General features: G+C 51.1%; 1 protein-coding gene across 1 annotated transcript; it reads right to left on the reverse strand.

The window, feature by feature from the left end:
* Window positions 1-281: 281 nt before the first annotated feature.
* Window positions 282-27,746, reverse strand: ATP1A1 (ATPase Na+/K+ transporting subunit alpha 1). The gene is made up of 23 exons (XM_054564929.1): window positions 27,480-27,746; window positions 17,673-17,777; window positions 17,010-17,069; window positions 15,091-15,294; window positions 14,336-14,449; window positions 13,770-13,904; window positions 13,542-13,659; window positions 12,831-13,099; window positions 12,140-12,338; window positions 11,744-11,853; window positions 10,027-10,161; window positions 9,389-9,581; window positions 7,947-8,122; window positions 6,883-7,019; window positions 5,976-6,126; window positions 5,260-5,428; window positions 4,964-5,118; window positions 4,491-4,614; window positions 3,198-3,343; window positions 2,955-3,085; window positions 2,703-2,804; window positions 992-1,083; window positions 282-634 (listed from the first exon to the last, which is right to left on the reverse strand). The coding sequence occupies exons 1-23, from the start codon at window positions 27,489-27,491 to the stop codon at window positions 606-608; spliced, it is 3,066 nt and encodes a 1,021-aa protein (XP_054420904.1). The 5' UTR covers window positions 27,492-27,746; the 3' UTR covers window positions 282-605.
* Window positions 27,747-27,943: the final 197 nt, after the last annotated feature.

A 27,943-nucleotide genomic window follows, 5' to 3' on the forward strand; every position in this document is an offset into this window, starting at 1 on the left:
CCACAGAGGGGGCCCACAGCGAGGTGGGTCGGGGGCTCAGGCACTCAAACCAAAGGCGCGCGGGCAGGAAGTGTCCTAGTGACTCAGGATCCCCCAGAGCGCTTGTTAAAACCAATGGCGGGGAGCTCCTGGGCCAGGGGCCCCAAGTTCACGGCGCTGAGCTCCCAGGCGAGCCGATGGGGCTGCTGGCCCAGGGACCCGGGGCCGGAGCCGCAGTGCCGCACCGATCCCACAGCGCCGTCTGGGCCACCGAAGTGAGGAGGGCACAAGACAGATTCCATTATAATAGCCATCTTTATTTGTAAAAATCCAGATATAAAATGTATTCTTTCAGTCTTTCCATGATATCCTTTTTACAAAAACAAAAAGGCACATAAAAACCTTCCCCGCTGTCATTCCCACAGACGGATGTTTGTCAGGCAGCCCTCCCCCCTCCCCCCCATATAGCTACATGCTTCATTCCAGGACGTCTCGCTTTCCCCCACATGCTTCGGTGCTTTCCTACCAGGGTAGAATTCCAAACTCCAAGACTGAAGTACACAAAGAGGGGGTGGGTGAGGGGTGCAGAGTGTGGCATGTTGCTCCACGGCGTGCAGGACGGGGCTCTAGTAGTAGGTTTCCTTCTCCACCCAGCCTGCGGGCAGCAAGGGAGACGGGGTGAGCTGCAGCGAGTCTTCCTCGCTCCAGGACCCCACTTCAACAAGAGACCTCAACAGAATTTATCAAACTGTTTTTAAGAATATTGTGTTAATTGGGAAGATGGGTTAGATTTCTGACAAAGTTTCCATTGCATATTTGGTTTATACTTGATTGGTTTTAAAACTTTAAGATTTAATTTTAAGGATGGAATTGTAACTGTCGTCCATTCGTCTGATGGCCTTGGCCACTCAGGAGCAGCAGAGGGAGCCCGGACACTTCACAGGAAATGTAACAAAAGCCCCCGGACCTATAGCCCACCCTACCCCCAAAACTAACAATGCCTCTGATTTACCTCCAGGGCTTCGCCTGATGATGAGTTTCCTGACTTCGTCATACACGAAGATGAGGAGAGAGTACGGGAAGGCACAGAACCACCAGGTAGGTCTGGAAAAGAGGCAGGTACCAATTTAACAGAACGCATACAGACACCCCGAACATGAGACTGTTGCTCTGTGTGCCACGGTCTAGAAAAGCAGAAGAGATCAGACTACAGACTTCATACAGGAATCCACGACCCAGCCTCAGTTGGGTTTGCGAAAGAATCAGTTTATTAGGCAAGTTCAGGTTTATATTTGGTTGACAATCCCTGGATTTTTCATTGACTGGACATTTTTCTTCCCTTTAAAGTATTTAAGAAGCTCAAGTCATCTGCGTGATGCTCTTTGAAGATAAAGAACTGCCAGCTGGGTCAAAACCAGCTGATGCACCCCCTGAGGTGAGTGAGGCAACCTGGGGACACTGAGCTGTGTGGTTCCGAGCGCCAGACCCAGGGAATGAACAAGCAGAGAGGCCCTAGCAGAGCAGAGGCCTGCGGGAGCCCAGCGTGGCGGCCACAGTCCCCAGGGGAGACAGGCTCCCCGCGCAGCCTCCAGTGGGGGGCCACGCTCTCTCCCCTACCGGCTTTCCGCGGAAGCGTGCGGAGGACTCTGTGCCTGGGCGGCACCTGGCAGTCACCCCTCCTGTCCTATGTGTCCCCCCTAGCAGCTAATGGTGTCCTCATTTGACTCAGGCACCAGAGTAACTAAACCCCCTTCCAACTGGGCAGAGCCCGGCAAGAGGTCCTGGGGCCTTACCCAGCGGCAGTGTGATTTCCCTGTTGGCCTGTTAGAGAGCTTGGATTCTCCTAGCTTCCTTGACAGACAGTGGCCCCAGGCCCCAGAATTCACTGGGGCATGGCTTACTCCTATTGTATGCCCCCTCTGAGCAGGGCGCTGGGGATTCAAAGCCAGAAACGGACTGCATGGCCCATGCCTCAAGAGTTACAATTTAGTGGAGAGCAGAAATGACGCGTAAGTAACACCACAGAAGAGGTGCAGTGGCATGCGCCCAGGAGGGCGAGAGCGCGTGGGGACAGGCACTATGGAAACCAGCCTTACCAGATCCACGGGTGGGGGGAGAGGGCAGAACTCGCCAGCCCTAAGAGTGGATGGGGACACAGACCCTGGCTGCCCCGAGCCCTCCCAAGAGGACGTCAGTGGGAGAGGTGATGGCGACAGGCCGGGCGAGAGCTAGTACAGGTGGCTCCGAGCGAGAGCGGGGAAGAACGGTGCTGTAAACCACAAGCGGGTGGTGTATGGGTCCCTACGCTCTGGGGCTTAGCTTATTTTGATCAAATTGCAGCTGCTAAAGCTCAATCAGTTAGCTGACACCACCACACCCACTCGGCATTTCAAAAAGCTCCTGGAGTTTGTGGTTAAGTCTGTATGTGATAATGCAAGTTCATCAGAAGTGCAAAGCTGCTGTTTAAGGCAAGTCAAGATGTGCATCTGGGTCCCCCACTCCAGGACACACCTAGTAGCTTCTAAAGACAGCTGGACCGTGGCAGGGCGGCAGAGGTGGCCCCGGAGGCTCGGCCGTCTCTGCGTTTGCTGGTCTGATTTGCTGATGAGCCAGCCTCTCCTACTTTTCCACCCAGAGGAATTCTTACACCCATCACCCTCAAGTTCTGCAAACAGCAGCTACTGATGCACGGGTACGGCAGGAGCAGGAGGAGATCGACTTACTTGAGGGGGTACATCCTTAGGGCAACACCCATTCCAGGGCAGTAGGAAAGGAAAGCAGCAAGGGCCGTCTCTTCGAAGAGGCCAAATATTAAGATCTTGTTCCTAAAATCAAGGGGGAGAAAAGACTTAAAATACAGAAAAGGACATGGTGCTCCCCAAACTACACTCCAAGAACTTTGCCACGTGCTGGGAGCTGGGCTTTTCACAAAGGGTTTGGAAATGAACCAGGACCCTGGAATGTCCCCTACTCACTTCATCCCCTGCTGGAAGACGGAGTTCCTCCTGGTCTTACAGATGACCAAGTCAGCCCACTGCACCACCACAATACTGACGAAGAAGGCTGTGTGGCAGGTAAACTCCACGATCTTCCTCTGCTCGTAGGTCTGAAACACAAAGGCGGACAGCTGAGCCCGGCCCTTTGCCCCTGTGGCTGACGGCTGGGTGGCCACCGGCCACCGTCCCGAGACTGGAGGAGCTGGGCGGAACCTCACTCACCCACTGCTGCCCGTAGCTGTCCTCCACGTCGTTGATCCAGCGGTCATCCCAGTCCACTCGGATGCCCAGCAGGTGAATCGGGAGGAAGCCATTCTCAGCCAGAATCACGAAGTACGTGAAGAACCCGCCCAGGGCCTGGATCATACCTGAGGTTGGAAAAACCACCAGCTGAATGCGAGAGCCTAGAGGGAGGCACCCCCCCCCACCCTTTGCCCGACGCTGCGGCAGGCCTGAGGGGCACAAAGGGAGGCCTTTGTCACCGGCTCATAAAGGTTCAGGGCTGTTGCCCGCTCATTCACCAGCTGTGACCAGTGGGCTGGAGGTCCCAGGGGCACACTCCTTGCCTGGTGGCCCCTCTACTTTGAGCCACTGTTTTAGAGCTTAAAGGGGTAAGACACCTGGGCCCTGCTCTTCAAAACCACTGCTGTTATCTGCTCCTCTGCTACCGAAAAATCGCTTCCCTACTTTTTAATCTCTGAAAAACTGATTCCCATCTCTCAAAAGTCGCAGCCTTTGCCAGCCACCGTGGAAGCAATGAATGTGGTGCTTGCAGGGCCGTCTCCCTGGCATCTGAGCCAGCCTCGCCCCTGCGTTCCTCAGGACAGAACTTCCCCACACACGCTGGACCTAGGCTTCCTTCTGCTCAAAATGAGGTCTTCCTGGCCAAGCCAGGATGGGCTCCCAGCCAAAGATGCCGTTGTCAGCAGCTGTTACATTAATCTGTGCCTTATTTCCGTAACACACAGATCTGTTCCACTTCCCCCAAGCGCCACAGCGAGGCAACCCACGAAGCCACAAGAGGCTCATGGTGGCTTAACCGGGTGCCCCTATAGGAGACTGGGCGGAGGATTTGGACCAAAGGCCTTTTCACTGCCCACTGCCTCGAGCTCCCACTCGCTGGTCAGACACCCCTGGTGGAGCTGAGATTAAGGACGGGGTGCGGGGGTGGGGGGGCGGCACGCAGGGTCACTGTTTGGTGGTGAACTACCAGCCATATCTTTAAACCTGTGTAGTATCTTCAAAGCCTATGTCTATCCGAGTTAGTGATGATGGACATGGTGTAGCCCCAGGAAGAGGCGCCTTGGAGGTAATGCAGTCCCTTGGCACGGGGCTCGGAGGCGAGGGGCAGCTGCCTCCTCAGGCAGAGCTGTACTCTGTGCAGGGAGCCTGGGCTGAACTGGAGTTCCCACACCAGTAACTGGGCAGCCAGTTCAGATTTCTTCTCGCGTGAAGGAGAATTTTAAGCTTCCCCCAGTCTCGCCAGCTCCCCGCTGGGGGCCGTGAGATGCTCACCAATCTGCCCGTAGGCCATGCTGATCAGCCGCTCGTTCACCAGTTTGTCCGTTTTGGGGTTTCTGGGCTGTCTCTTCATGATGTCACTCTCAGCTTGCTCGTAAGCCAGGGAGATGGCAGGAACCTGGAAAGGAAGGGCTTTAAAATTATCAAAAACCGGGACACTGACATTGGGACCCTTTGTTATAAAATCCTTGCCCTCCCTTTAAAAAATCTGTTTTTCATACCATGAGCTATTACAGCCCCCAGCCACCCCATCCACACAAAACACAGCAACATTAAGCAAGAGTCCCGTCTGAGCGGTAGTGTTGACAGTCGCCCTGAGAGTAAGTAACATTGCTTCTCTGAGGATGGCGACGGCTCCCGTGCATTCCTCTTCCTAACGGTGGTCACGTGGACCCTGGGAGCACAGTGCCGAGCACTGACGTCGCCCCTACACACTAGGCTCTTTGGACACTGTGAGATTCACTTACCATGTCCGTGCCCAAGTCAATGCAGAGGATGGTGACGGTCCCCAGTGGTAGTGGAATGTTTGCAATAATAAATATCAGGAAGGGGGTAATCTCTGGAATGTTACTGGTTAGGGTGTAGGCAATGGATTTCTTCAAGTTATCAAAGATCAGACGACCTAAGGAAACAAGATGTTTTACTGTCTAGCTTCAAGCGGGAGACTGAACACCGCACACGCCCACCCCACACTGCGCAGAAATGGATGCGGACGGGCAGCACCAGGACGAGCTTTTGGAGGACACCTGAAATGCGCTCTCACCTTCCTCCACTCCAGTCACAATTGAGGCAAAGTTGTCGTCTAAGAGAATCATGTCAGCAGCTTGCTTGGACACATCTGAGCCAGCAATCCCCATGGCAACCCCAATGTCCGCCTTCTTCAAAGCTGGAGAGTCATTCACACCATCGCCAGTCACAGCCACGATGGCACCCTGCCCGAAAGAGAAGGCGTGTGGGTGAGGACCATGGCATCCCAGGACGCAGGAGGGGCGCCGCGTGCCTCCACCGGCCTTTCCTCACCCCAGATGCCGATCCTTTCCCTCACAGCCGTCTCTGCCGAGAAGCTGCGCCCACACCGCAGCCTCGAGGCAGCACAGCACACGCTACCACCGCCTTTTAACGAGGGTCGCTCACAGGCAAGGTCTGGGTGAATGGCACGCTGGAAACCCCACTCTTTCATGCCCTCCCGCCCCACCCAGGACTCTTCCAGGGCCTCTCTCCTGGCCAGTGTAGACAGGGGCCTGGCCTGCTCGCTATTCAGCCACCGCTGAGACTCAGTCTCGGGGCCACGGCACAGTGCGTGTCTCTACTAAACCATCACCAAGGTGTCCTTTTCTCTGGGCCTGGTGCCCCTTACTGGCTCACGGGCACTGAGTCTGGGAAAAGCCTGGATGTGTTTCCACCGCAGCCGCTTTGCCTTTTGTGTGGGCCGGAGCTGCCCTCACCACGGCCGGCAGCCCGGCCTGGCTGCGCGCCCACCTGTCTCTGGCAGCCTTCTACGATGATGAGCTTCTGCTGAGGGGAGGTCCTGGCAAACACGATCTCGGTGTGGTGCTTCAAAATGTCATCCAGCTGCTCGGAGGTCATGTCCTTGAGGTCACTCCCGTGGATCACGCAGGCCTTGGCATCTCTAGGATAGGACCGGGGAAAAGGGTCACCCATCACTTCTCCAGCATGATGCTTATCCCCAAGTGGGGACGTTGTTATACGAGGCAGAACATTCCGTAAACAGTGCAAAGCTGGGGTGGGGGGGGGGGCGGGGAATGGGGATTTCCCCCAACATTTGAAAGCTACATTTGAAAGTATTTTGTGGGTTACAAAGCATTTTCATATATATCATTTCATTCAAGACTCACAACCACCTGTGGGGCAGACCTGTCTGTTGTCTTCCTTCCCCCATTTTTATGAAAGACAATGTGGCCAAGTTTTAGACAGGGGCAGAGCTGATGACAGACCAAACCCTCCCCTAACCCCTGGAGTAGGGTGTCTGTTTCCATTTCTGTTTTACTTTATTGCCAGATTTTCCCCTTCTTGACCTAAAAGGTACCTGGGCAATCGTGCCTTCCCCATTTTATTTCGTTCAGTGGACACCTGGAAATGACAAGGTGCTGGGGAGCCGAGCTCGGTGGCTGACTGCAGTGTGCGCAGCCCGAATCTCAGCTTCCCAGCCCTACAAAGCGGAACTAATCCCTACCGCCCAGGTTACAGTATCAAGTGCCTAGAACAGTAGGCCCCACCTAAGCGTTGGTGACTGTAACTTGCTACAGTTGCTTTTTGGAGCCGGAGGGGCATCCTCTACCCTACACTACAGAGCCAGGCTGATGATCTTCAATCCCCGCCATTTGCACATCCAAGGCCGACTATGGCTTTGAGCGTCCTGCCTTACCTGGGGTTCACCTGGTTTACTGGGATGTTGAGGCGGGCAGCAATGTCCTCTACGGTCTCGTTGCCCTCTGAGATGATGCCCACACCTTTGGCAATGGCTTTGGCTGTGATTGGATGGTCTCCGGTGACCATGATGACCTGCAACAAGGAAGAAGACAATTTACTGCATGTGGCTGCTGAGCAGGTGTCCGGAAGGGGCCTGTAAGTAGGAAAACGTTACTGTTGAGGACGATTCAGCTTGGAAAAATCAAAAGGAACACAAACAGAAACACATGTCCACAGAAAGAAAATACAAAGCCAATACCAGATTTTATCTGGTACATGATCACGTAGAATACACAATACTTTTCCTTTCACACAGTCATAAAATTACTCAAATTTACCCAGACCAGTGAAAAATGATAGAAGTCCAATGCTGATGAGGCTGCAGGGTAAAGGTGCCACACGCACCTGGTCAGCATCCTCCAAGTGACCCAATTTGGGGGGGAGAGCAACACATAACAAGAATTTCAAGTTGTTACTACTCTCTTCGATGCAGTGCTTATATTGAAAATACACTTAGAAGAATATAATTAGTGATGGGGGAATAATTTTTAGGGTTTTCCAGGGCAGTATTATTCATGAGAATAAAAAAGAAACAAACCAAACACCCAGCAAGAAGGAAGACTAAATGAACCACCCAGTATTAAGATGCTTGAATAGTAACCCACAGCCTAAAAAAAAAAAAAAAGAAAAAAAGAAAAAAAGAAAAACCATTTAATTAAACATGCAGAAGGCATGCTATTTTTTGTATGAAGCATATTTAGAATGCAACTATTTCAAAATTTAAAACCTTACCAAGTTTTCTGTTCTTTATTTGCTCACATCTTTCCCCAAAAAGAATTTTTAAGAAAATCCCTCATCTGTTAACACCCATTTTAATACCATTTAGTTTTTTTTTTTTCTGGAGGAAACGAAGGTTTTGGGGGAAAGGCTATCCAGGCGAGAGACCCAGCAGCGGCGAGGCCCCGAGGGGCAGCATCTCTAAGTCAGGGCCCCGGGCACCAGGAAGCAGCCCCAGCCTACCTTGATCCCAGCGCTGCGACACTTGCCCACGGCATCAGGGACGGCAGCCCGTGGAGGGTCAATCATGGAGATGAGCCCGACGAAGCAGAGGTTTTCCACGGGGAAATTCACATCATCGGTGTCAAACTGGAACCCTTCGGGGAACTGCTCATCCGGCAGGTAGAGGTGGCAGAAACCTGCGAGGCGGGTGGGCGGGCAGCCTGTGAGCACTGTGGGCGGAGGCGCAGCCGGCCGCTCACGCCGTCCACCTCTGAGTGTTTCGTTTGGACTATTTTTAAGTCTAGTTTTGTAACAGAATGAAAACTTTGTTTAACACATACAAATGAGAGTCATTGAAAGAAAAAAACACGCAGAAGACTATCACAAACCTCAAAGGAAGAGGAATTTAACATGGAGAGGACAGGGATGCCATGAACTCTGAGCACCAGGACCCAGGGTCTTAGACCTGCCCGCTCTGTTCTGAGATTTGGCGAATTGCATAATGATTTGTCCCGGCTTCCTTCTCCGAACAATCGAGGCCACATCTCTGCTCACTACCCATTTAAAGAGACGATGTTACTGAGCGCTGGTGCCAGCCATGGTGCCAGCTGCTTTGAAGGTAAGTGCAGCTCAGACATGCTATGGCCCAAGGGGTTTATCATCCAGAGTCACGATGTTCAGGATGGTCCTTTCCTTTCGATATTGTCTGAAGGTGACAACATACTTTAAAAGTGGTCTAAGGTGCTGTGAGGGTTCTTGGGAGGTGCTTCTACTTTGGGGTGGTGGATGGAGGTGGAGAAACAAAATACTTAAGAGTACACAGTGACCTTTCAGCTGGACAGAGACGTGGAGACACCTCACGTGGAGGGGGCAGGGGTGAACCGGAGTATGGGGCCAGGCCAGCAGGTCGACGTCATCTAAGCTAAGCTACCTGTCAACCTACCAAATCTTATACATGCCACTTTCCCAGTCACACTCCACAATGGGTGAAAGCACTTTTAATCCGCAGTGGCTCACAGTACCCCAGGGCAACAACTGATTGTTCATCTGATTTATGAACTGATGGCCCATGGTCTATGTAAATGGGCAACCCTTCTGTGGCCATCAGGAAATGGCTTATTCTAAACGCCCTAGGAATTCACTGTAATTTTGCTAAGTTTCCAGATCATGGACATAGCACAAAGGTTGGATGGATAGTAAAACTTTTCTCCCCGCACCTTGCCTTTATTTTGGCAAAGAGAACTGACCAGCATGAGACCAAAGGTCTAAGTATGAGTCAGAAGCGAACCAGCTGGAGTTTGCGGCCCATGGTCCAATACACCAAACGTCTCTCTGGCACTTGCTGTTTTCACAACAGGGGCAGGTGAAGCAGGAGGAGGACTGCTCGGGGGAGGCTTACAGGGAGGCCGACACGGCCGAGAGGCCGACTCGGTGACTTGCTCTGTGCCCGGGGCCCCACGTACCCAGCACGCGCTCGCCCAGGCCGCCCAGCTCCAGGTAGGCATTCTGGAAGGCATCCTTCATCTCCTCGTCCAGAGGCTGCTCCTTGCCGTGCAGCAGGATGGAGCTGCAGCGGTCCAGGATCCTTTCCGGGGCGCCTTTCATCACCAGCAGGTGCCGGGGCTCCGACGTGTTGGGGTTCTTATGGATAGACAACTGGAAAGGGTTGTTCGGATATAAGTGGGTATGGCCCGTCCGGAGGAGCACAGCGCTCCCTTACCCTTCAGCATGTGTCACAGAAAAAAACCAAGGCCCCTTGTTTCTGAACTTGGAAGTGCCTCACGCCTTGGGACATACTGTGAATTCTATGGAAAAACCAACCTATCATATTCATAAATTCCTGACATGTTCATACCCAAAATGTTCCCAAAGAAAATGTTTCAAAGGAGGCTTCATTTATCCTGCTGATACTCCAATAAATTAGGATTTTCTATATGTAATCAAGGGTAAAATTCAAAGTTAAAGCTTTCTTTAAAATAAAAATTCCGAATGACTCCTCCTCAGAAGGCATTTATGCCTGTAAAATTCCCCAAGGGAGGCCAGTCCTGCCGCTGGTGCTCTTTCGTCCCCCTGCCCCCCCGCCGGGCCCCACTCTGCGGACCTGGTACTTGTTGGTGGAGTTGAAGGGGATTTCCACGATCTTGGCGTATCTCTCCCTCATCTCCTTCACGGAGCCGCAGCACAGCTCGATGCACTTCAAGAGCGCCGACTCAGAGGCGTCGCCTGCCACGGCCCTCTGTGAACCAAGCGACATCTGTTAGTTCCCCCACAGGGCTCCCCGGAAGCATTGCTGCAAATTAGGGAATAACGGCCAGGAATGCACTCCGCTTGCGTCAGAGGCAGGGACGGCAGGGCAGGACCGACAGTGCGGACAGTCACCCGGTCCCCACGGCCCTTCACTTGCCAACCCACCTCCGCATTGGCTTCAGGTAAAAGAAGGGCGTCTGAAGGTGTCACCTACCCTTGGGAGAAGCAAGACACACCCTTCCAACCTACTTTAGCCTATTTTTTGTCTTCCTCTCTCAAAAAGTCTCAAAGCCAACACTATTCCTAGACATGTATTTCTGGCTATGAATCTCAAAATACCTAGTGAGAAAGTAAACATTGACAGTGGTCTTCATCGCCCTACAATTTACAAGAAAACGCCTGAGGTTCTCAGCAGTGGGAACAAACTGTCTGCACCGGGCGCAAAGCAGCGACTCTGTATTCTAAACCCAACTGTGGAAAAATATCTGGGCCTGGAGCATGCGAGCGGGAAGGCGTCCTGGCTGCAGCAGAGATACCGTCAGCCAGCGCTTCAGTTAAAATCCACGTCAGGCAGCGCATGCTCAGAATGCCACGAACACGGCCCCAAGCCCTGAGAGACCTAGAATACATCTCAAGATACCTTTCTGGGGCTTTTACATCACGAAAGATTTGATGCTTGTGAGTCCCTGTGCTCACAGCCTGCAGCATTTCTGCTGAGGCACAGAGCAGGCGCCTCAAGTTTCATCCTAAGATAACAACACCCTCCGTCTATCAATGACAACACAATCTCCTTGAAAGAATAAAGGAGCCAGCCCCGCTGGCACGACAGAAGCCACCTCAGTCCCCTTTCCGCCCCTTTCTCTTTGACGGTTGGGTCTCTACATGGACCTACCATAGGCAGCCTGGCCAAGGACAAGCTAGCCCCAGGGCCTCCCTTGTCCCTTGTCCCAAGAGACAAGAAAGGCTCTTTCTTGTCCCCAAGGACCTTGTGCAGCTCATGGCCTTTCTGACATTGTCTTCACTGGGCAACACAGTGAAACCTCATGAGGTTGAGCTTATTTTTGCATCATTAGTAAGCAAGCTAAGAACAAATAAGATAAGAGAAATAGCTGAGCTATTTTAAGAAAATAAATGGCTTAAGGGATTTACTGGAATCTACTGTATCCTAACGTGCAAATGCGATTATGGAGTCACACAAGTAGCCCTCACCATCTGCTAGGTTAGGTGACAGCACATGAAATCAGAGTAGTACAACTGCATTTTATTAATCAGGTTCCCCCCAAAGATCACCGCCCCACTCCTCCCACCCTTCTCTGGTCAGCTTTGACTGTAGATTTGCTTTTTTCCATACTGTATGGACTACGGTACTGTAAGCACTTCAGGATCTCCAGATGATACAAGTTACACACAGCAAAGCCCCACACAGACCATCCCAGTGTCCTACAAGCGTCGGACTTACAGATCACAGAGGTCATGTGCTTTTTAATAAGATCACTCGCATGGTGGTTCTTGTGTGCTACCTACACCCCCCCGCCCTCCACCCCAAGGCCAAAAGGAACTCCTGGGCTTACCTTAAGGATGGGGAGGTTTTCTTGGTTAGCCTGAAACACGGCCCTGTTACAAAGGCCTGCGATTCTGGAGAGAGCGAGCCAGGTGGCCGAAGACTTGTCGAATGAGACACCTGAAGGAAGTCAAGATAGGAAAATAATGCATTAACATTGTATTCAAGTCCCATAAAAAGGGCAAACGACACATCTCACTTTCCAATTAATGAAACAAGTCGGGTTTGGGGAATTTTTCAACCACATTTGTATGGCAAATGCAGTTTTTAAGATGCAAAACAAAACTAAATAAATAAAAATAGTAAAACCTACACCCTTGACTCCTTACCAATAAAAAAAAAAAAAAAAAGAAAAGTAATATGAACGACTGAAGCCCAACGTTGGGGGAGGGGTCTCTGGTCTTACCACTCTGATTCTCTGTCGTGTCGGCTTCATGGATCTGATTGTCAAACCACATGTGGGCCACTGTCATCCGGTTCTGAGTGAGGGTTCCAGTTTTATCTGAGCAGATGGTGGACGTGGACCCCAGGGTCTCCACGGCTTCCAAGTTCTTCACGAGGCAGTTTTTCCTCGCCATGCGTTTGGCAGTGAGGGTGAGGCACACCTAGAAGACGTCAGGAACCAGATCACTCCCAGCTCAGCCGGGGTGGGAGGCTAGGCAAACTCCACTACAAGCAGTTTGTCTAAAATTCACTCTCCAGTCTTCCTCTGAAGTCTGAAGAAATAATGGTTACATGCATAGGGGGCATTCCCTCCCCCAAATAAGCACTATATTAAGGAAAGTGAAAATCCAAGATTTAGCACTTTTGATTTCCCCCACCCAACCCCAAGCTCTCCTTTCTCTGCTACGCTCTTCTGGATTATGTGATAATACAAGAACAAAAGCCATGCTTCTGGGTTTACTATCTTCCATATAAAAGCACAGCAAGGCCCTCCCACTGCCTAACCCTGCCATGTGGCTCTGAAGAAAATCTATATAAACACACAAGAAAACCTAAGTTGGTGGTTCCCCAGGAGAGGGGAGCGGAGGAGTCCTACATGCATCCAGGCTGACTCCACTCACTCTGCACAAGCCCTGCTACCCCCAGCCTCTTACCGTCACGGTGGCCAGCAGACCTTCGGGCACGTTGGCTACAATGATACCGATGAGGAAGATGACGGCCTCCAGCCAAGTGTATTCAAGGATCAGCGAAAGGATGAAGAAGGACACCCCCAGAAACACAGCCACCCCCGTGATGATGTGGATAAAATGTTCGATTTCTGCAGCAATGGGAGTCTGGCCGCCTTCCAGCCCCGAGGCCAGTGTGGCGATTCTCCCCATCACGGTGCGGTCCCCAGTGTACACGACAATGCCGCGGGCAGTACCTTAAAAGGGGGCGAGGGGATGGTACCAAATGTTAACAAAGAAGGCCGAGCCTGCAGTTAGTTACCTGGCATGGTTAAAAAATAAGGCGCAAACAGACATCAAGGGCTAGCTCTTCGGTGCTCTGTGCTGTTTGTTTGAAACCGCAGAGCCTTTGGCAAAGGGATTCCCTCCATTGGCAGGAAGTGGCTCCCAGCGCCAAGCTGAAGGAGTGCAGCCACAGAAGGGGCTGGAGGGGAGGGAAGGGGAAACCAGCCACAAGGTTTCCCAGGTTCCCTGCCAGCAGGTGAGCCACTTCTGCCCTCTGCCCGACCGAAGTGGTCAGATGCCCAGTCAATAAAATGAGAAGGGAAATTATCGTGTCTACGATTTTTTTTTTGGTTTTGTTGTTAATGATTAAGACAAATGCCATGCCGCGCTGAATAATGCCTTCAAATGGTCTACCTTCAACGCAGTTGGTTGAAAAGAAGGCAATGTTCCTTGTCTCCAAGGGGTTCTCGTTTGTGAAATCCGGAGACCTGGTCTGGGGTTCTGATTCACCGGTGAGTGAGGAGTTATCCACCTGCCGGTGAGAGGAGGAGTGAGTGCCGTGTGAGCGCGCCGGCCTCGGCCCAGGCTGCCGGGCCGCTCAGCTCCCGCTGCCCCACCGGCGGGGGCGCTGTGCCAACCTACCTTGCAGCCGTTCGCAGATATGATTCTGAGATCCGCAGGGATCCGATCCCCGCCTTTCACTTCCACCAAATCCCCGACGACGACATCTTCTGCATTTATGCTCATTTTTTCCCCATTTCGAATCACCAGGGCTTGCTTTGGAGGGGAAAGTTACACCATTAAATCAAGACAAAAATAGATACCAACACAGAGGTAGTGTCCGCGCACACAAACAAAAACAAGCTACAAAGTGATCTGCAATCCTAATTATCTGAATGCATAGCAAAGATATTGTTAATTTTTATGTGTATGAACAGAAATATTATTCATCTTTTTATTTGTGCAAGTTACAAAAGCTTGCTTGACAGTGAGCTAAGCCACCGCCCTCTCATCCCTATCACATGTGCCCTCAGAGGGAGGACAGTCACTTTCTGGGCTGCAGGAAAAGGTCTCGTTTGGGGTAGGAGGTGAAGGCAACCCTCTCGCTGACCGAGCCACTGAACTCTTGGAAAACCCTGAGCTTCACACTAGTTTCTGTTCTCAAGGCTGTCAAGTCACCCGAGGGGAAAGGGCAAAACAGCAGGTACCTGTGGAACCATGTTTTTGAAGGATTCCATGATCTTTGAACTTTTAGCTTCTTGATAGTAGGAGAAACAACCAGTTATGATGACGACAGCGGACAGCACCACACCAAGGTACAGCTGAGAGGGGACACACAGGTTAGGACCGCACAGCTCTGGGTAAAGCACTGGGAACATTCAGTTAATTTTTGACAGAATAAAACAGATTTTCAACGGAGTCCAAGGCTTCAGAAACACAAAACTCATGTCTTTGTATCTTTCTGAAGAGCAGGTACAGGAGAGCCCAAAATGGAGTCACACAGGACACTTGGCTGGTAAGACTTTTGGAAATGTTCTAGATAACTCATTTTCTCCTGCTTTACTAAAACAAAGATGTTTTGGAACAACATGTGACTTTTGAAAAATGGCTACCAAACATCTCGAGACACGTGTCATGTGCCACTATTAAAAGCTGCAGTTTGTCATCTAACGAATGGCAGCCAGACTTGGGCCAGGACCTGAGCAGAGCTACCGATTCACAGCAGCAATGTGCAGGGTGGACGTCCAGCCCGCAAGAGCACCCACAATCGAGAATGGGAGAAGCAAAGAGAAACCTTGATCGAAGAATGGGTGGGTTTGAAGGCAAGAGTTGCTGACATTACTCTTCCCCGGTGTTAAAAACCATCAAGAAACTAGAGGTAATTGGAAAAAAAAAAAAAGGGCAGTAAAGACCAAGAGGATACCTATGCATACCCAATAATCCACATGAATAGAGAACTCACATTATCATTCTGAGGTTCCTCTTCCGTGGCAGCTTGGATGCCATAAGCCAAGAAACAAAGGATTGCTCCAATCCACAGTAACATTGAGAATCCCCCGAACAGCTGCCGACAGAATTTTACCCACTCGGGGGTGGTGGGAGGGGGGGTGAGGGCGTTGGGGCCGTCGCGAGCCAGGATCTCAGCAGCACGAGCACTGGTCAAGCCCTGAAAAGTAGAGGAATACAAATAAGACAAACTGCTCCAGTGCTTAACAAGGTAATGCACTCACCCAAAAGCTGGAAAGCTGCCGTAAAGGGTTTTGGAGGAATGTTCCCCAAGCCCAGATAAAACCAATTCTGACGGCGACCCCCAATAACAGCCTGCATTGTCTTCCGAACCCAACACCCAGAACTGAAATTGTTTTTAAAATTGATCCATGGACAAATTTGAATCCAGTCTGGTCTCTTCTAAGATGTAGATAATGGATTCCCACTAAACTGCATTTTTACCAAAACACTACCTATTTTAACTAATTGATTCAGTTTTGCAAATTAAGAACTTGGAATTTTCTGTATATTGAATTTGTCAGGGAGGAAAAAAAAAACCCTGTATAAACATCAAAGGAGGGAAAAAGATGTCCATAGGAACCCAACCTATTACTGTGTTAACAGCCCAGTTTTAAATATAGAACTTTGTCCTTCAGATGATATTAAAACAATGGTCTAGCAGGGAAGGGTTCACGTATAGGCATACTTTAGCTACCCCACCCACCCCACCCCAGCAGCTGTCATCTGTGAACTATTCACTGGGCAGGTCCACTTTATTTTCTACATGGGCCTTAACACCAAGATTACTGACAGCAGACAGTAGACCCAGTTTCTAACACAGGGGAAAACGGATACTTTCGTACTATTGAAATACCAAGTCAGAAAGAAAAGACATCCAATTGCCCAAAGTGTCTGTCAATATTTACATAGTTTGGACTCGTGTTATTTTTACTATTTGAGTTAACTAGGGAGCATGGGGAAAGAGTCGTAAGGGAAAATGACAATTTTCCCTTTTTGTTTAGGATCCGCCCTTCTCTGCCTCCCGTTCATGTGACTGTTCACGTGACCAGGGCGGAACAAAAACCACCTCAGGACATCTGAGTACTATCTGTGTCTGGTGCTTTAATCTAATTAATGTTGAATTCTCACGATAAGTCTTTTTGGGGTATTAATCTCATTTTACAAGCAGAGAGGCAGATCCACAGCATTTGAGTACACTGACCTAAGGTCGCAGGGGACACATTTCAGAGGAACCGAATGAAAACAAGTTGAGGGACCCACGTGACGCGCTCCGAGCCTGCCTGACAGCGCCTGTGGGCCAGGCCTCCCTGTCAAGGCTGCGCCTCAGCTCGGCACCCAGGCCAGCATGCCTCCTTAGAACTTGGTAATTTATTGAGACAACACCTACTTTATGGAAAGGTTTTCCTGAATGGTGTTTAAAAAAACAAACAAACAAAAAAAAACAAACAAAAAACGGCTTCAAATAAATGACCATGGTCCTGACATACATACATCGATGAGCTGGCTGGTAAAGCGCCAGAATTTGAATTGCTGGAGGAGTCAACTCAGTCTACCCACGTGTAGGAGAGGAGAGGGACGACCCGCAGTGGCAAGGCTGGGGCAACCCCGGCTCTGGGGCTCTCCCGCTGCGAGCCCCAGGGCTCCCGCCTAGGGGACCTCATCTACTGTAAAACGGGGGAAACAAGGGCACTTCCAAAGTTTCAGAGGAAGCAACATTTTTTTAAAAAGTATATAAAAGACCAAGCTGTGCGCACGGTACTTAGTAGATACTCAGATGGTGGCTGTCCTTATGCTCCTCCTGGAGTCCCCAGGGCCAGGCCTGTGATGGGGTGGGAAATGGATTCTGTACAAAAACATTTCAAATAAACATACTCGGTTCAAGTCTGTTCCATATTTGCGATGAAGTTCGTCAAGGCTAAGTTTATGGTCATCCTAAGGAAAAGCAGAAACAAACGAAAAAACCAATTAAACATGGTACTATTAAAAAAGATTTTTAAAAAGCATTACCCCTATCGTTAGGCTCAGTAAACAAGCACTGCTTCAGTGCAGGTGTTGGAGTGCTTTTCATCGCAGCCGCATGGCCCGGCAGCCCCAGGGCTACCCGCTGAGGGGCTCCTCCCCCGGCGATGGCCAGGTGCAGGGCCTGCGGCGCACCATCCGCCTCGGGGCGCTGGCAGTCCTCCCTGCCTTCTCTGACGACCAGGCAGAATCTAGACGGACTGCGTCTGTGGGAGCCTCCACAGCCCGGAGAGGCTGGAGGTTCCCAAAGCCAAAGGCCCATGACATCGACCACAGTTCCTCCGGTTATGCCACAGCGGTTGAATGACTTTTCCAACCCTCTGACAGCTTTTACACGAAAATTCTCCGTATCAATTTCTCTAATTTGGTAAGCTCTGTGCAAGTGCAATGATCGCTTTACTTGAAAATAAAGCGAGTGTCTGACTGGGGAGGGAGGGGTGAATTGTACATGCGAAAGGTCAGGTGCAGGCACTTCAGAAGTTGAGAACAGAGCCGCTCCTCCTCCTAAGCACTCACCATAGAAACTTCTTTCTTCAGTTCATCCATATCCCTCTCTTTCTTGACCTTTTTTTTGTCGCCATGCTCTGAAACGGCCGCAGGCTCATATTTATCACGTCCAACCTACGGGAGAAAGGGGGAAAGATGCGGTCAGATACGGAAAGCGTCTTGAAACCCAAGACTGGGGGCAGGGGATCCCAGCCGTTTTCAGGACAGTCAGCATTCTGGACAGTCACCGGGATGATAGGATCCTCATGGAAATTTTTGTACCAGATTGCTCCATGCTTAGCAAAGCAATGTACTATTAGTATGTAGTATTAAGGCCGCCATTATACGCTCAAGACACGCCGTCCGCACCCCTGGGCAAGAAGACCAGGTCACAGTAGAGGCCTCTGAAGGACCCCGCACTCACTTCCACGGGGTGAACAGGGAGCGCGCTGCGCCGTCAAAATCTCTACACCGCTGTCTTCCTTCCATCTTCCCCACTGGAAGGATGAAGCCATCTTTCCATTACTGACCCAGAACATCTGCCTTTGCCTCCTGAGTCAGACAGACCTGCTTTTAAAAGCCTGGCCTCCACCGCTTCCCAGCTGTGTATCCTTGGTTCAGTCACTAATTCTTCAGTTTCAACTCTTCTATAGCATGGAGGTGATAATTAAGCTCACTTCATCTAGTGTTTGGGAGAGGACTCAATGACATAACATGTTTAAATACTAGTTACTTTTACTGAAATTCTAAGCTTTGCAAAGAAGTCTTTAAGAACCAAATTTAAATATCTTTAGGGTCCATGTAAGATCTTCTCATTACAAAGTCAGACCGAGAGTCCTTAATACTCTTTAAATGAAAGAGCAAAAAAAGGGGTCCCCACTCCAACTCACAGCCTGGGGGGGGGAACCCAAATGAAAGTCACTGGAAATGTTTTGACATAAGCAGGATGTAGGAAAAGCATGCGCATTATCACAGAATTCACAGGATCCACCTACGCCTCTTGAAAACTGGAACAATTTTTAGAGAAAATGTTGATTCTATAGTTCAAAGTTAGATTGTTCCACACTCCCAGCCCACTTAAAATGCTTGGGCTTATCTACACAAAGCTCGACCCGGTGCTGCAAAGCCCAGTCCGCGACCCAGGCCTTCGCCCCAGACACGCCCCCACCATCAATACCACCGACGAAGGGCAAAGAAAGGAGGTGTCCGTAATGCTCTTAAAATGGACGGTCTCTGCTATTATCACTTTGTGGCTCTCCCTTACTCGTTTCGAACTTCCAGAACTACACGGCCAGCTGCTGTGCTGACTTGCCAATGCAGGTTATTACAAAGCCATAGTAGAGGTATATTTCCAGTCACAGCTGATATTGTTGCAAGTAAATGCAATATTCACCTGGACTTTCAAATACCCTCTTAAGACCCTGCAGCGAAATCCTGCCCCCAATCTGTTGGCACTGCCCACCTGCAGAGGCGGGTCTGTCGCCCACACGGCTTGTGCAGCTTCTGCAGCCTTGTCTGCAGTGTCCCTCAACTATGAGCGCCTTCCAGCAGAGCACAATTCTTTAGTTTCTGCCTTATCTGCTAAGAACGAAGCAGGTCTAAAGATAGCCAGCATTCTTGACATTCTCTCCACTGTGGAGCAACTACCCAAGTTAGTCCTCTGTGCACACAGCCCCTGGTGCCAGCTGAGAGCAGACAGACAGACACAAAGGACAAGGCTTCCGCCCGGGAGGAGCCACTGTCTAAAACGGAATGTTCTTCATGTATTTAACGGGAAAGCACAACGCTGGAAAATCATGTTCAAGCCACTGGCTCGGGAGTTCTAAGACGGTGTGGTCAAGTTTGTATTGGTTTCTAAAATACGGCTCACAAATCCTCTTCATGTAAGTGGAGCATCATTAAAATATATTTAATTTAAATATATGAAAATCAGAGTTAAAATCCCTCTGCCTCACCATCTGTATGCTTTGATTATTCGTAGACTTTCCATATTTTCTGCTCCAAAAAGGGGGGAGCGAATGATTGGAGCAGCCAGGCCCTGGACACACACCAAAGTCTCATCCCCATTTATAAAATAAATACAGTATCTTGCCTGCAGCTTCACAGGTACCAGTGGTTACGTCAGCTGAGAGTCAAGATTCCCTAGTAACCCACTCCTTCGTCACTTCGTGCTGTACAAGGCATCGCTTCAAATAAAGACATTTGTGAAAGAGATATGGGAAGTTATTAACCTGAGGGTTTTCCCCCTCCTTCAAGATGTTCATTTTTTCACTAAAAAACATTTGTCCAGAAGACCAGGTGGCTTATACAATTCTTCCCAATAGCAGTTGAACAGTAGCTGATCTTTATGGGGAGCAAGTATTACTTAAGTGCTTCTCAATCTCGATCATTACAGTTTCAAAGCAGCAGAATTTCTGTGTATGTGCCTTTGTGGGCGTGGGTACGTGTGGGGTTAAAAATGAGTAGGATGACAATTTGATAATTATTTCTTTTAAAAGCATTTTGGAAGAACAAAGGTCATGGCGGGGGCGGGGGGCCCTGATAAATACAGTTTCCCCAACAACCACAATGGCCTCCCTGCTCCCTGAATTCCTACTTTGTCAGGTAGGAAACTCAGTTCACCTGTCCCACTCCCTCAGGGGCTGGGTGACTGACCCCCAAGCTCGCCCTGCTCCATGGGAGGGCCCCCGTGGGGCAGGCTTGTGGCTCTAAGGAAGGGCACGATGGAAGTTCAACGTCACACCTTTCTCAGAAGGGCCACTTGTGAAAATGAAGAAGTTGGCTCTGGCTTTTTTTTTTCTTTTTCCATTCTAATTTAGGAAGTAGGAGGTCACAACAAGGGCAGGGGCTCTCCCAGTGTGACCAGCTTAAAATGGGTCATTACTTAGTCCTGTGATTCCCAGGGATTCCATCTTCTTGCGGATTCACTCTCCCGAGTTTGCTGCCGTTTGAGCTGCGTGGCGGGAAAGGGTGCCCAGGACAGGAGAAGTGAAAATTCCTGCCAGGCGGGGCCGAGGTGAAGCCACATAAGAAGGTTCACTCATTAAAAAAAACGTAAACGGGACCCTTACAACGAGTGAGGCATCCCTACCCCTTCCTCCTCTTCAGCAATTAACAACTGAAAGGGGGTACAGTGGGGGACAGATACGACAGGTCCAGAAGACAAGCTCCAAACTGTAAAGAGGCACACACAACAAAAGCGCACTGAGGGTCGGGAGAGAAGGTTCCCTCCCCGAGGTAAGCCCCTTCTGCATAAGTTGAAGCTGCCACCCAAGCCTTCATGCCCAGCTCCGCTCTGGGCCTCCAACAGAGCGTCCTGGGCTTTCCCCGCTGCGTGCGCTATGGAGGCTCTGGCCTCCATATCCATCCTGTCTATCAACACCGTGCCTTGGGTCAGCAGGGAGCTCAGAGGCCTTCAGCCTTCCAAAATCCCAGCTGAGAAAGTACAGCGGGTTCTGGGAAGCTAGGCTGTCCACGCCCTTTTGACAGTCCTTTAAATTCGTCCCCCAGTCGTTCTGACTCTGCCTGCCAGCTACAGGACCTGGAACAGCCAGCCTCAGTCTCCTCATCCCTAAAATGGAGTAACACTTGGTGTAACTACGACAGAATCTAGAGAAGGCATTCTGACTTGACTGTCTGACTGCTCAAGACATCCAGTCTGAGAACAAAACACCTAGAAACTGCACTGTTTCCAAAACCCACAATCAAAAATTCTGGGTGAGTAAGAAAGGCCACGGGCAGGTCCAAGTAACTGCCTCAAATGCAGCCCATTTCAAAGCTGGCCCAGAGGGCCCTAGAAGTGGCACCTCTGAGCCCGGCTGGGCCAGTCTTGCCTTAGCAGGGAAGTTGGGGGCATGAGCCCGCCGGTGGCCCAGAGGCAGTGGTCTGGGCTACAACCACCCTTTCTGTAAGCGGTGGTGGGGTTCCTATCTTCCCGGGATCAGACATTATTAAATCAGCAGCAAACACAATTCTCTCTGTCAAGGTACTCTGCAAAGTGCTACAAAAAGGTTATAACGGGGTTTTAATTAACAAATAAATTACTGCCATTCCTTACTACGAAAATTCCTTTAAACCGCCCCCCCCCCAAAAAAACCAACAAAACCTCACTGAATATTTTTTATTTTATCTTATCAATTAAAATCTACAGAACATGTACGAAATGATCACACCCAGTTCATTAAACCTCCAGTTGTTCCTAAATGACTAGGTGGGTAGTTTATGTACAAGGAATTTCCTGGCCAGGTATCCGAGGACGAGATGGCTGGGCTGGGAGGACACGGACTGCCACCGACTGCGGTGAAGGACAGCTGTTCTCCGCACAGCTGACCCGACGGACCACCTCGCCTTCAGAGTTCTCTCACTGCCGGAGCAGGTCACGGAGGCCAAAGCGGCGGGTCTTGTGAGCCTGGCCCAGTACCTCCGAACCTGGGCCACCGCCCAGCAGCCAGCAGTGGGCACGGGTTCCGGCACTAGCCAGTGGGCTCCCTCGGCCCCAAATCAAAGAGTCTTGGCCTTTCTCTCCCCATCTGCCTGTGTGTAAATTTTCCACCAGCCTGCCAGCCCACCCTACCAGCAAGTTAGTATACATCGTCCACGACTGGAAAGAATTCTAAAATTTCTAAAGAACCAATGTACTTTAGACTTCCTTCCTTTTCAAACTTGTGCTGTTTTTCCAATTAAAAAAAACAAAACAAACCAACCCTTCTTTTCAATGGGGCACTCTAGTTCCGCATTAGGCACCTGGGCCATTGGGAGTTAAAACCTCCTGCCTGTTCCGTCCACCCACGCGCTGCCCTCCTCAACCCTTTCCCATGTTGCCAGTTTGAGAGACAGAGGCAACTGGCAGGAGTGTTGCAAGTGGCCTGAATCAATTCCCAGGAAGCCCTGATCACTCCCTGCAGGTAGGGGAGAAAGTCACCCAGCTGCCAGGCCCTGGGGAACTGTCATGTCAGTTGAAACAATGAAACAAATATGGCACCACGGAAGCCTCCAGAGGAGGATGAAAGAACACGAGCTAACCCCTGAAGTGCTCCCGGGCACTGGGGCACTGCCCACACGGTGACGGCAGACCCATGACACGGGACTTTTCACTCTGATTACCAGGCCCCCAAACTCAAGTCCCAAAGACAAACGCAGTACAGCCACCAAGGGCCGAGTTTTCCGATCACCAGGTCACCAACAGAAGCTATCTAATAGCTATTACTAAATGGGGTTTGAATAAAACCAGATACAAAGATAATTCATGTTCAGATATAATTCACTGTAAAGTGAACTAAGGAATGAGGCCTATTGGCCAAAATTCCCTACGCTCAGGGTCCAAATGAAACCAGAGAGAAAACTGCAGGGTGGGTGAGGGGGGTGGGGGAGCGGGGCGCCCTAGTCTCACTGACAAAATTGGCTCTTCCAAACATCAGTCCAATAAATGTGAAGAACTCCTTGTGGATTCCTGACAACAGATTTCAGCACAACTAATGAGGTGAGTCATATGCGAAGAACAGTCTCTCTCTGATTCCAGCCAAAGAATACACTTCCTCTCACACGCTCAATTCATGGCAACGTGAGAAAGTTCAAACCTGACTTGGTTACTCTCCTTTTCCAAAAATGTCAAAAGGAAGGAGAGTTAAAAAATAAAAAACCCCAGAGAGTGGACTCTCAAATTCTCTTTACGTCACATTCCGGCTTCCTGGACATGCATTTTCAGCATCACCCAGAACTGGACAGCTCTGGCAGGGGTGAGGGCACTCTCTGCCCGGCGTTTGGCCGGCCAAACACAGCCGCTCTGATTACTGCGAGCCCATCTGATCTGACACTCGTGTTTCTTCTTGGGGCCTGCTGCCTGGCACAGGGCCCCAGGCAGCTAGACGGAGGCGCCACGCGTGTTCTTACTCCTTCCCATCCCTGGGGGCTGGAAAGCCCATTTTATTCTGCAGGACTTCAACAAAGACTTTAAAAACATAAAGGACTTTAAAGTGAAAGTAGACGCTATTAAATCGGAGGAGATCTGCAATGTCAGATGACACTTCCACTTGGCTTTCCTTCGGAGGGTAATAGCATTTCTCATGATTTTGAATCCTTCTATGTCTTCCAGGGGAAAGAGCACAAGGCTAACGTGAAAACCCACAGCTGGTAAAGGCTTGATCTCCCAGTGCCCACTCCAAGCCCCAACGACAACCACTATACACACGTGCCCTGCACGCTCTCTGAACAGAACGGAGGTGGCTCTGCTTGGTCCGCAGGTGTGTATTCTGCCTAAGGTCCCCCCCCCTTTTTTTTTTTTAAAAACCTCTTTGTTTTTAATTGAATAAAACTAATTTTACTTACTTTTCCACACTAAAATCCTTCAAAAATTTCACTAAGGCCTATTTCTTTTTTCTTATATTTGGATATACTTAAAACATAGCCTGACTTGCACAGACACTTCTCTGTTAATTTGTTGCTAAAATAATCAGAAAATGATTTAGGACAGTCCCGGGACAAAACATGGTTGTGTACCAAGTCTGCTGTGCTCCATAATGTTGAATTCTTTTTTGATTTTTAAATGCAATTTAGGAACACTTCCAGAGGCCTGCATACTTAAGTTTCAGCCTTCACCTGGATAAACATTTTCCTGGATTTTTTTTTTAAACCTCCATTTTTTTTTGGGGGGGGGGGGGCTGTCAGGGTGAGCCTACTCTCAGTCAGACTCTCAGATTTATGATGCAGACCTCCCCCCTTCTCTCCCCTCCCACCCAAAGGTGAGTCACTGGTGTGTTACAAACTTAGGGGCACAGAGCACTACAAACTAACAAACACTAAGTTACCAAAAGAGGATACACCCTCAGAACCCGGTACAAAAAGAGCAGAGTGAGCGGGAGCTGTCACACTCGCACTGAACGCTTCCCGGGCAGAGGGTATGACGCAACCTGGACCCCTCCTCTGCCCCAGTGCTAGTCCCCAGTTCCTCCCGGCCGAGGGCTGCACTCGCTGGCGGCCAGGCCTGGGCACCTTTCCACGCTGAGGACTCTGCCTTACAATGTTTTCAGTCTAAAGTACTAGCTTTACAGCCGCCAGAGATTTAGTCACACCTTCAAGTTGAGCTCCAAAAGGGCAGCTGATAATGTTACCATACAACCAGGATTTCTGCTGACACGCGTATCCCTTGTGTAACCTTCACCTGGACCTCCCCCCCCCCCCCCCCCTTTTAAATCACTACTCACAGGCTCTGATTTCTTTCCTGGGTAAGTAACTAAGTTAATATTCAAACAATGGAGAACTGCAGTGAAGGGCCGGTGGCATCCTCCCCCACCTCGGCGGCCCCCCCACCAACCTTTTGTGAACTTGAGAAGGAGAGGTTCTGTGTACCTTTGACTAAACAGTTGTGGGTGGTAGGCCTAGCTGCAGATTAAGCCAAGTCACTGGCAAAAACACCCAAAATGAAAAAAAAAAAAAAAAGACAAAATCCTATTTCATCCAGGAATGATTCAGCTGTTCTTTCATTTTCCTAGCAAGAGCTTAGGAACTTGATTTTTAAGGAGAAATAAAATCACCTGAAACTCCATCAAAATCTAGGCCCCCAGTGGTAGTGGGACGAGGAGGGGAAGAAATTAACAATGACCTTAAAAATTAGCTGCCAGCACAGGCTTCCTGGCTAACCAATTATCAGCAGGGCTTTAGTCACCACTCCACCCACATTTTAATCCTCATGTGGAAAAATCCCAACGTTTCAGCATAAAATAGCCTTCTGAACATTTGGACTATCACAGTTAAGTCCCTGGGGGCAAAAAGGGTAATTTTATCCCAGGAGAATCATCACACACACCTCCCCTTTAATGTTCAGATTATCAGAGTATCCAAAATACTAAATGCAGCCCAGAAAATTAGCAGCGCATCATCTTGTGTTACTCAGCTGTAATTCCATGTTGTGTCTGCTGGCCACCAGACATTTTATTAGGATCCGTAAAGCATCCTGGCTGACCCTCTACAACGGATATGTATTCCTGTCTTTACCACTACTGCACACGTATGTGGTTATGAAAGAGACACAGGTAGACGGACATAACTTAGTCACTCAACCAGCTCTCTAGTCCATTCAGTGTCACAAATACCCCAGTTTCATTCGAAGAATGACTTTAAGAGTTCCGCACGTAAGGCAATGTTAAGAAGTGAGTGTCTGTTCAGGCTGGGGAGGCCGCCGGCTGTTCAGGAATTAGGGACATCTGGTGTGTCACTAATGAACCATTTGACCTTGAGCAAGTCACTTCACCTTCCTAGGCCTCAGGTCCTGTCTCTGATATCCACACCCTCCCACATCAGTCATGTCTGGCTCAGGAAAGAAACTTTTATTTGAGGGGGCTGGAGACAGAAAGGAGCTTTGAAGAGCTTGTTGAGAGCAATGACCGAGGGTTTGATGGTAAGGTACAAACACAGGCCACTAACCCACTTTCCACCGTGGGGAGTAACAGGCTGGCACTCAGCTCTTGGCCTTCAGCTACTTGATGGGGCCAGCCCTCCACGTTTTGTGCTTTTAAGAGATACAAGTTGGGCATTCTCACGTCTCCCTCCCAGGTCTTCCGAGCTGTTCAATCACCTCCTTCAAAACCCATTTAGAGTCAGGAAGCACCCTTCCCCTTCCACCATCGTTCACTAAGAACCTTCGAAGACCTACCTGGGAGTGCAGGCCCCGGAGACAAGGGAGCGGATTCTCTCCTACCCGTATTCTCATGACCTAGTCATTCTATCCCCTGAATTGCTACCCTGGGGGTTACTTTGTATAAACTTTTCTCAACTAGACTTTGGCCCGGTTGGGATCGGGGACCCCGTCTTCTGCCAGAGCTGCGGGTGATCACAGCTCCGAGTTACAGAAAGGCAGGAACGAGACGCGCACGCTCTTCCCCTGCTCAGAGCCCCCTCCTTTCTTCGGGAACGGCTCTACCGCCTACTGCCCGCCACCTCCAGTACTTTTTCGGGTTTATTGCACTCAGAGGCCGTGGTGGGTCAGCCTGCCCCCTTTCCAGGTTCAATGCTCCAAAAACTACACACCCCTCCCCAAGGTAGTTGCTCCGGGGCTCATCCTGTGTTTACGGAAAGTCTCCCAGTCAAGCTCTCAAAAGTATACCTTAAAGGCCATCTTAGGGCGGTGAAGACACACCCTTGCTGGCACCAGCCCGCACGACCGGCTCCGCAGTAAGGGGAAGCCAGTTTTCTCCTTTGGGGGAGGACGGCAGCCTCCGCGGGGAGCCGGCTAAGCCCAGAGCCTCCGCGAGAAAGAGCCTCGGACCCCCAGGCCGCCCCTGCGTCGGAAGCCCGCGTAGGAAACCCCCGTCGGCGCCGGGGGCCGCGTCGGGAACAGCGGCCGGCGAGGGGCCGGGCAGAGCGCCCCAGGGGAAGGGGAGGAGCACGCCCGGCCTCCGGGCACGGAGGGCGGAGGCAAAGAGGAAGGCGAAAGATGGGAGGTGAGGGGCGGCGGAGGGCGGGTGGGAAGCGGTCTCGGGGATGCCGCCGGTCGGCGGCTCCATCCCCGAGCGCCCTCCTCCCGGCCCTGCGGCTCCGAGAGCGGCCTCCGAGAGCCCCCGGTCGCTGCGCGCTCGGTCCGCGGGGCCCGCAGCCCCTCTCCCGGGTCCGCGCTCCCTCCCCCCGCTCGCCGTCCCCCGTAGCTGCGCTCCCTGCATTGCCCGAGTGCGTCGTCTCTTAAGCCTCGCCGCTCAGCCAGCCCGTGCCGCGCCGCTTCCTCCTCCTCCGCCGCCGCCGCCCCCCCGCTGGCTGCCTGCGGTCTTCCTCCCTACTTCCTACCCTCCCTCCTCCTCCTCGGCCTCCGACGCTCCCCGAGCCCCGGGCCTCCTTTCACCCGACACTCACCCCTTTCCCCATGGTGGCGGTGGTCGGTGCCCGGCGCCGGGTCCTGCCGCTTGAAGATCAGAGAAAAGAAGAGAGCAGCTCCCGGCCGAGCAAGCGCGACCAGGGAAGAAGCGAGGACGGAGGTAGGGCTGCCGCGGGGCGGGAGGGAGGGAGGACGGCCGGCGGTCGGGCAGATACCGCCGCCGCCGCCGGGGCTGCTACCGCTGCTGCTGCCACGTGTCTACCTCCTCCCGCCACAGCTCCGCGCCCCAGACCCGCCGCTGCTTCGGCCCGCGCCTCCTCCTCACTTCCTAAAATATGCAACCTGCGTGCTGGCCCCGCCCACGCCGCGGTACGTCACCGTTACCGGAGCAACCCGACACCCGCCAATGGCCAGGCCCCGCCCCTTCCCCAGATCCCACCCCCAGGGCCGGAGCGCGCCGGCTGGGGCCTGTCCGGGCTCCAGGCAGAAGGGCGCCGCGCTC

Source organism: Pteronotus mesoamericanus, unplaced genomic scaffold, assembly GCF_021234165.1.
Source record: "Pteronotus mesoamericanus isolate MK-2021 breed Mesoamerican mustached bat unplaced genomic scaffold, CSHL_Meso_final scaffold_99, whole genome shotgun sequence".
NCBI classification, from domain to species: domain Eukaryota; kingdom Metazoa; phylum Chordata; class Mammalia; order Chiroptera; family Mormoopidae; genus Pteronotus; species Pteronotus mesoamericanus.

Excerpts from the sequence above, each read along its gene's own strand:
- ATP1A1 (XM_054564929.1), bottom strand. Across the intron at positions 9,582-10,026 it reads ACTCCACCAACAAGTACCAG|TTGTCTATCCATAAGAACCC; the intron begins GTCCGCAGAGTG and ends AACCCTTTCCAG. Across the intron at positions 3,344-4,490 it reads CATGGCCTACGGGCAGATTG|GTATGATCCAGGCCCTGGGC; the intron begins GTGAGCATCTCA and ends TTCCAACCTCAG.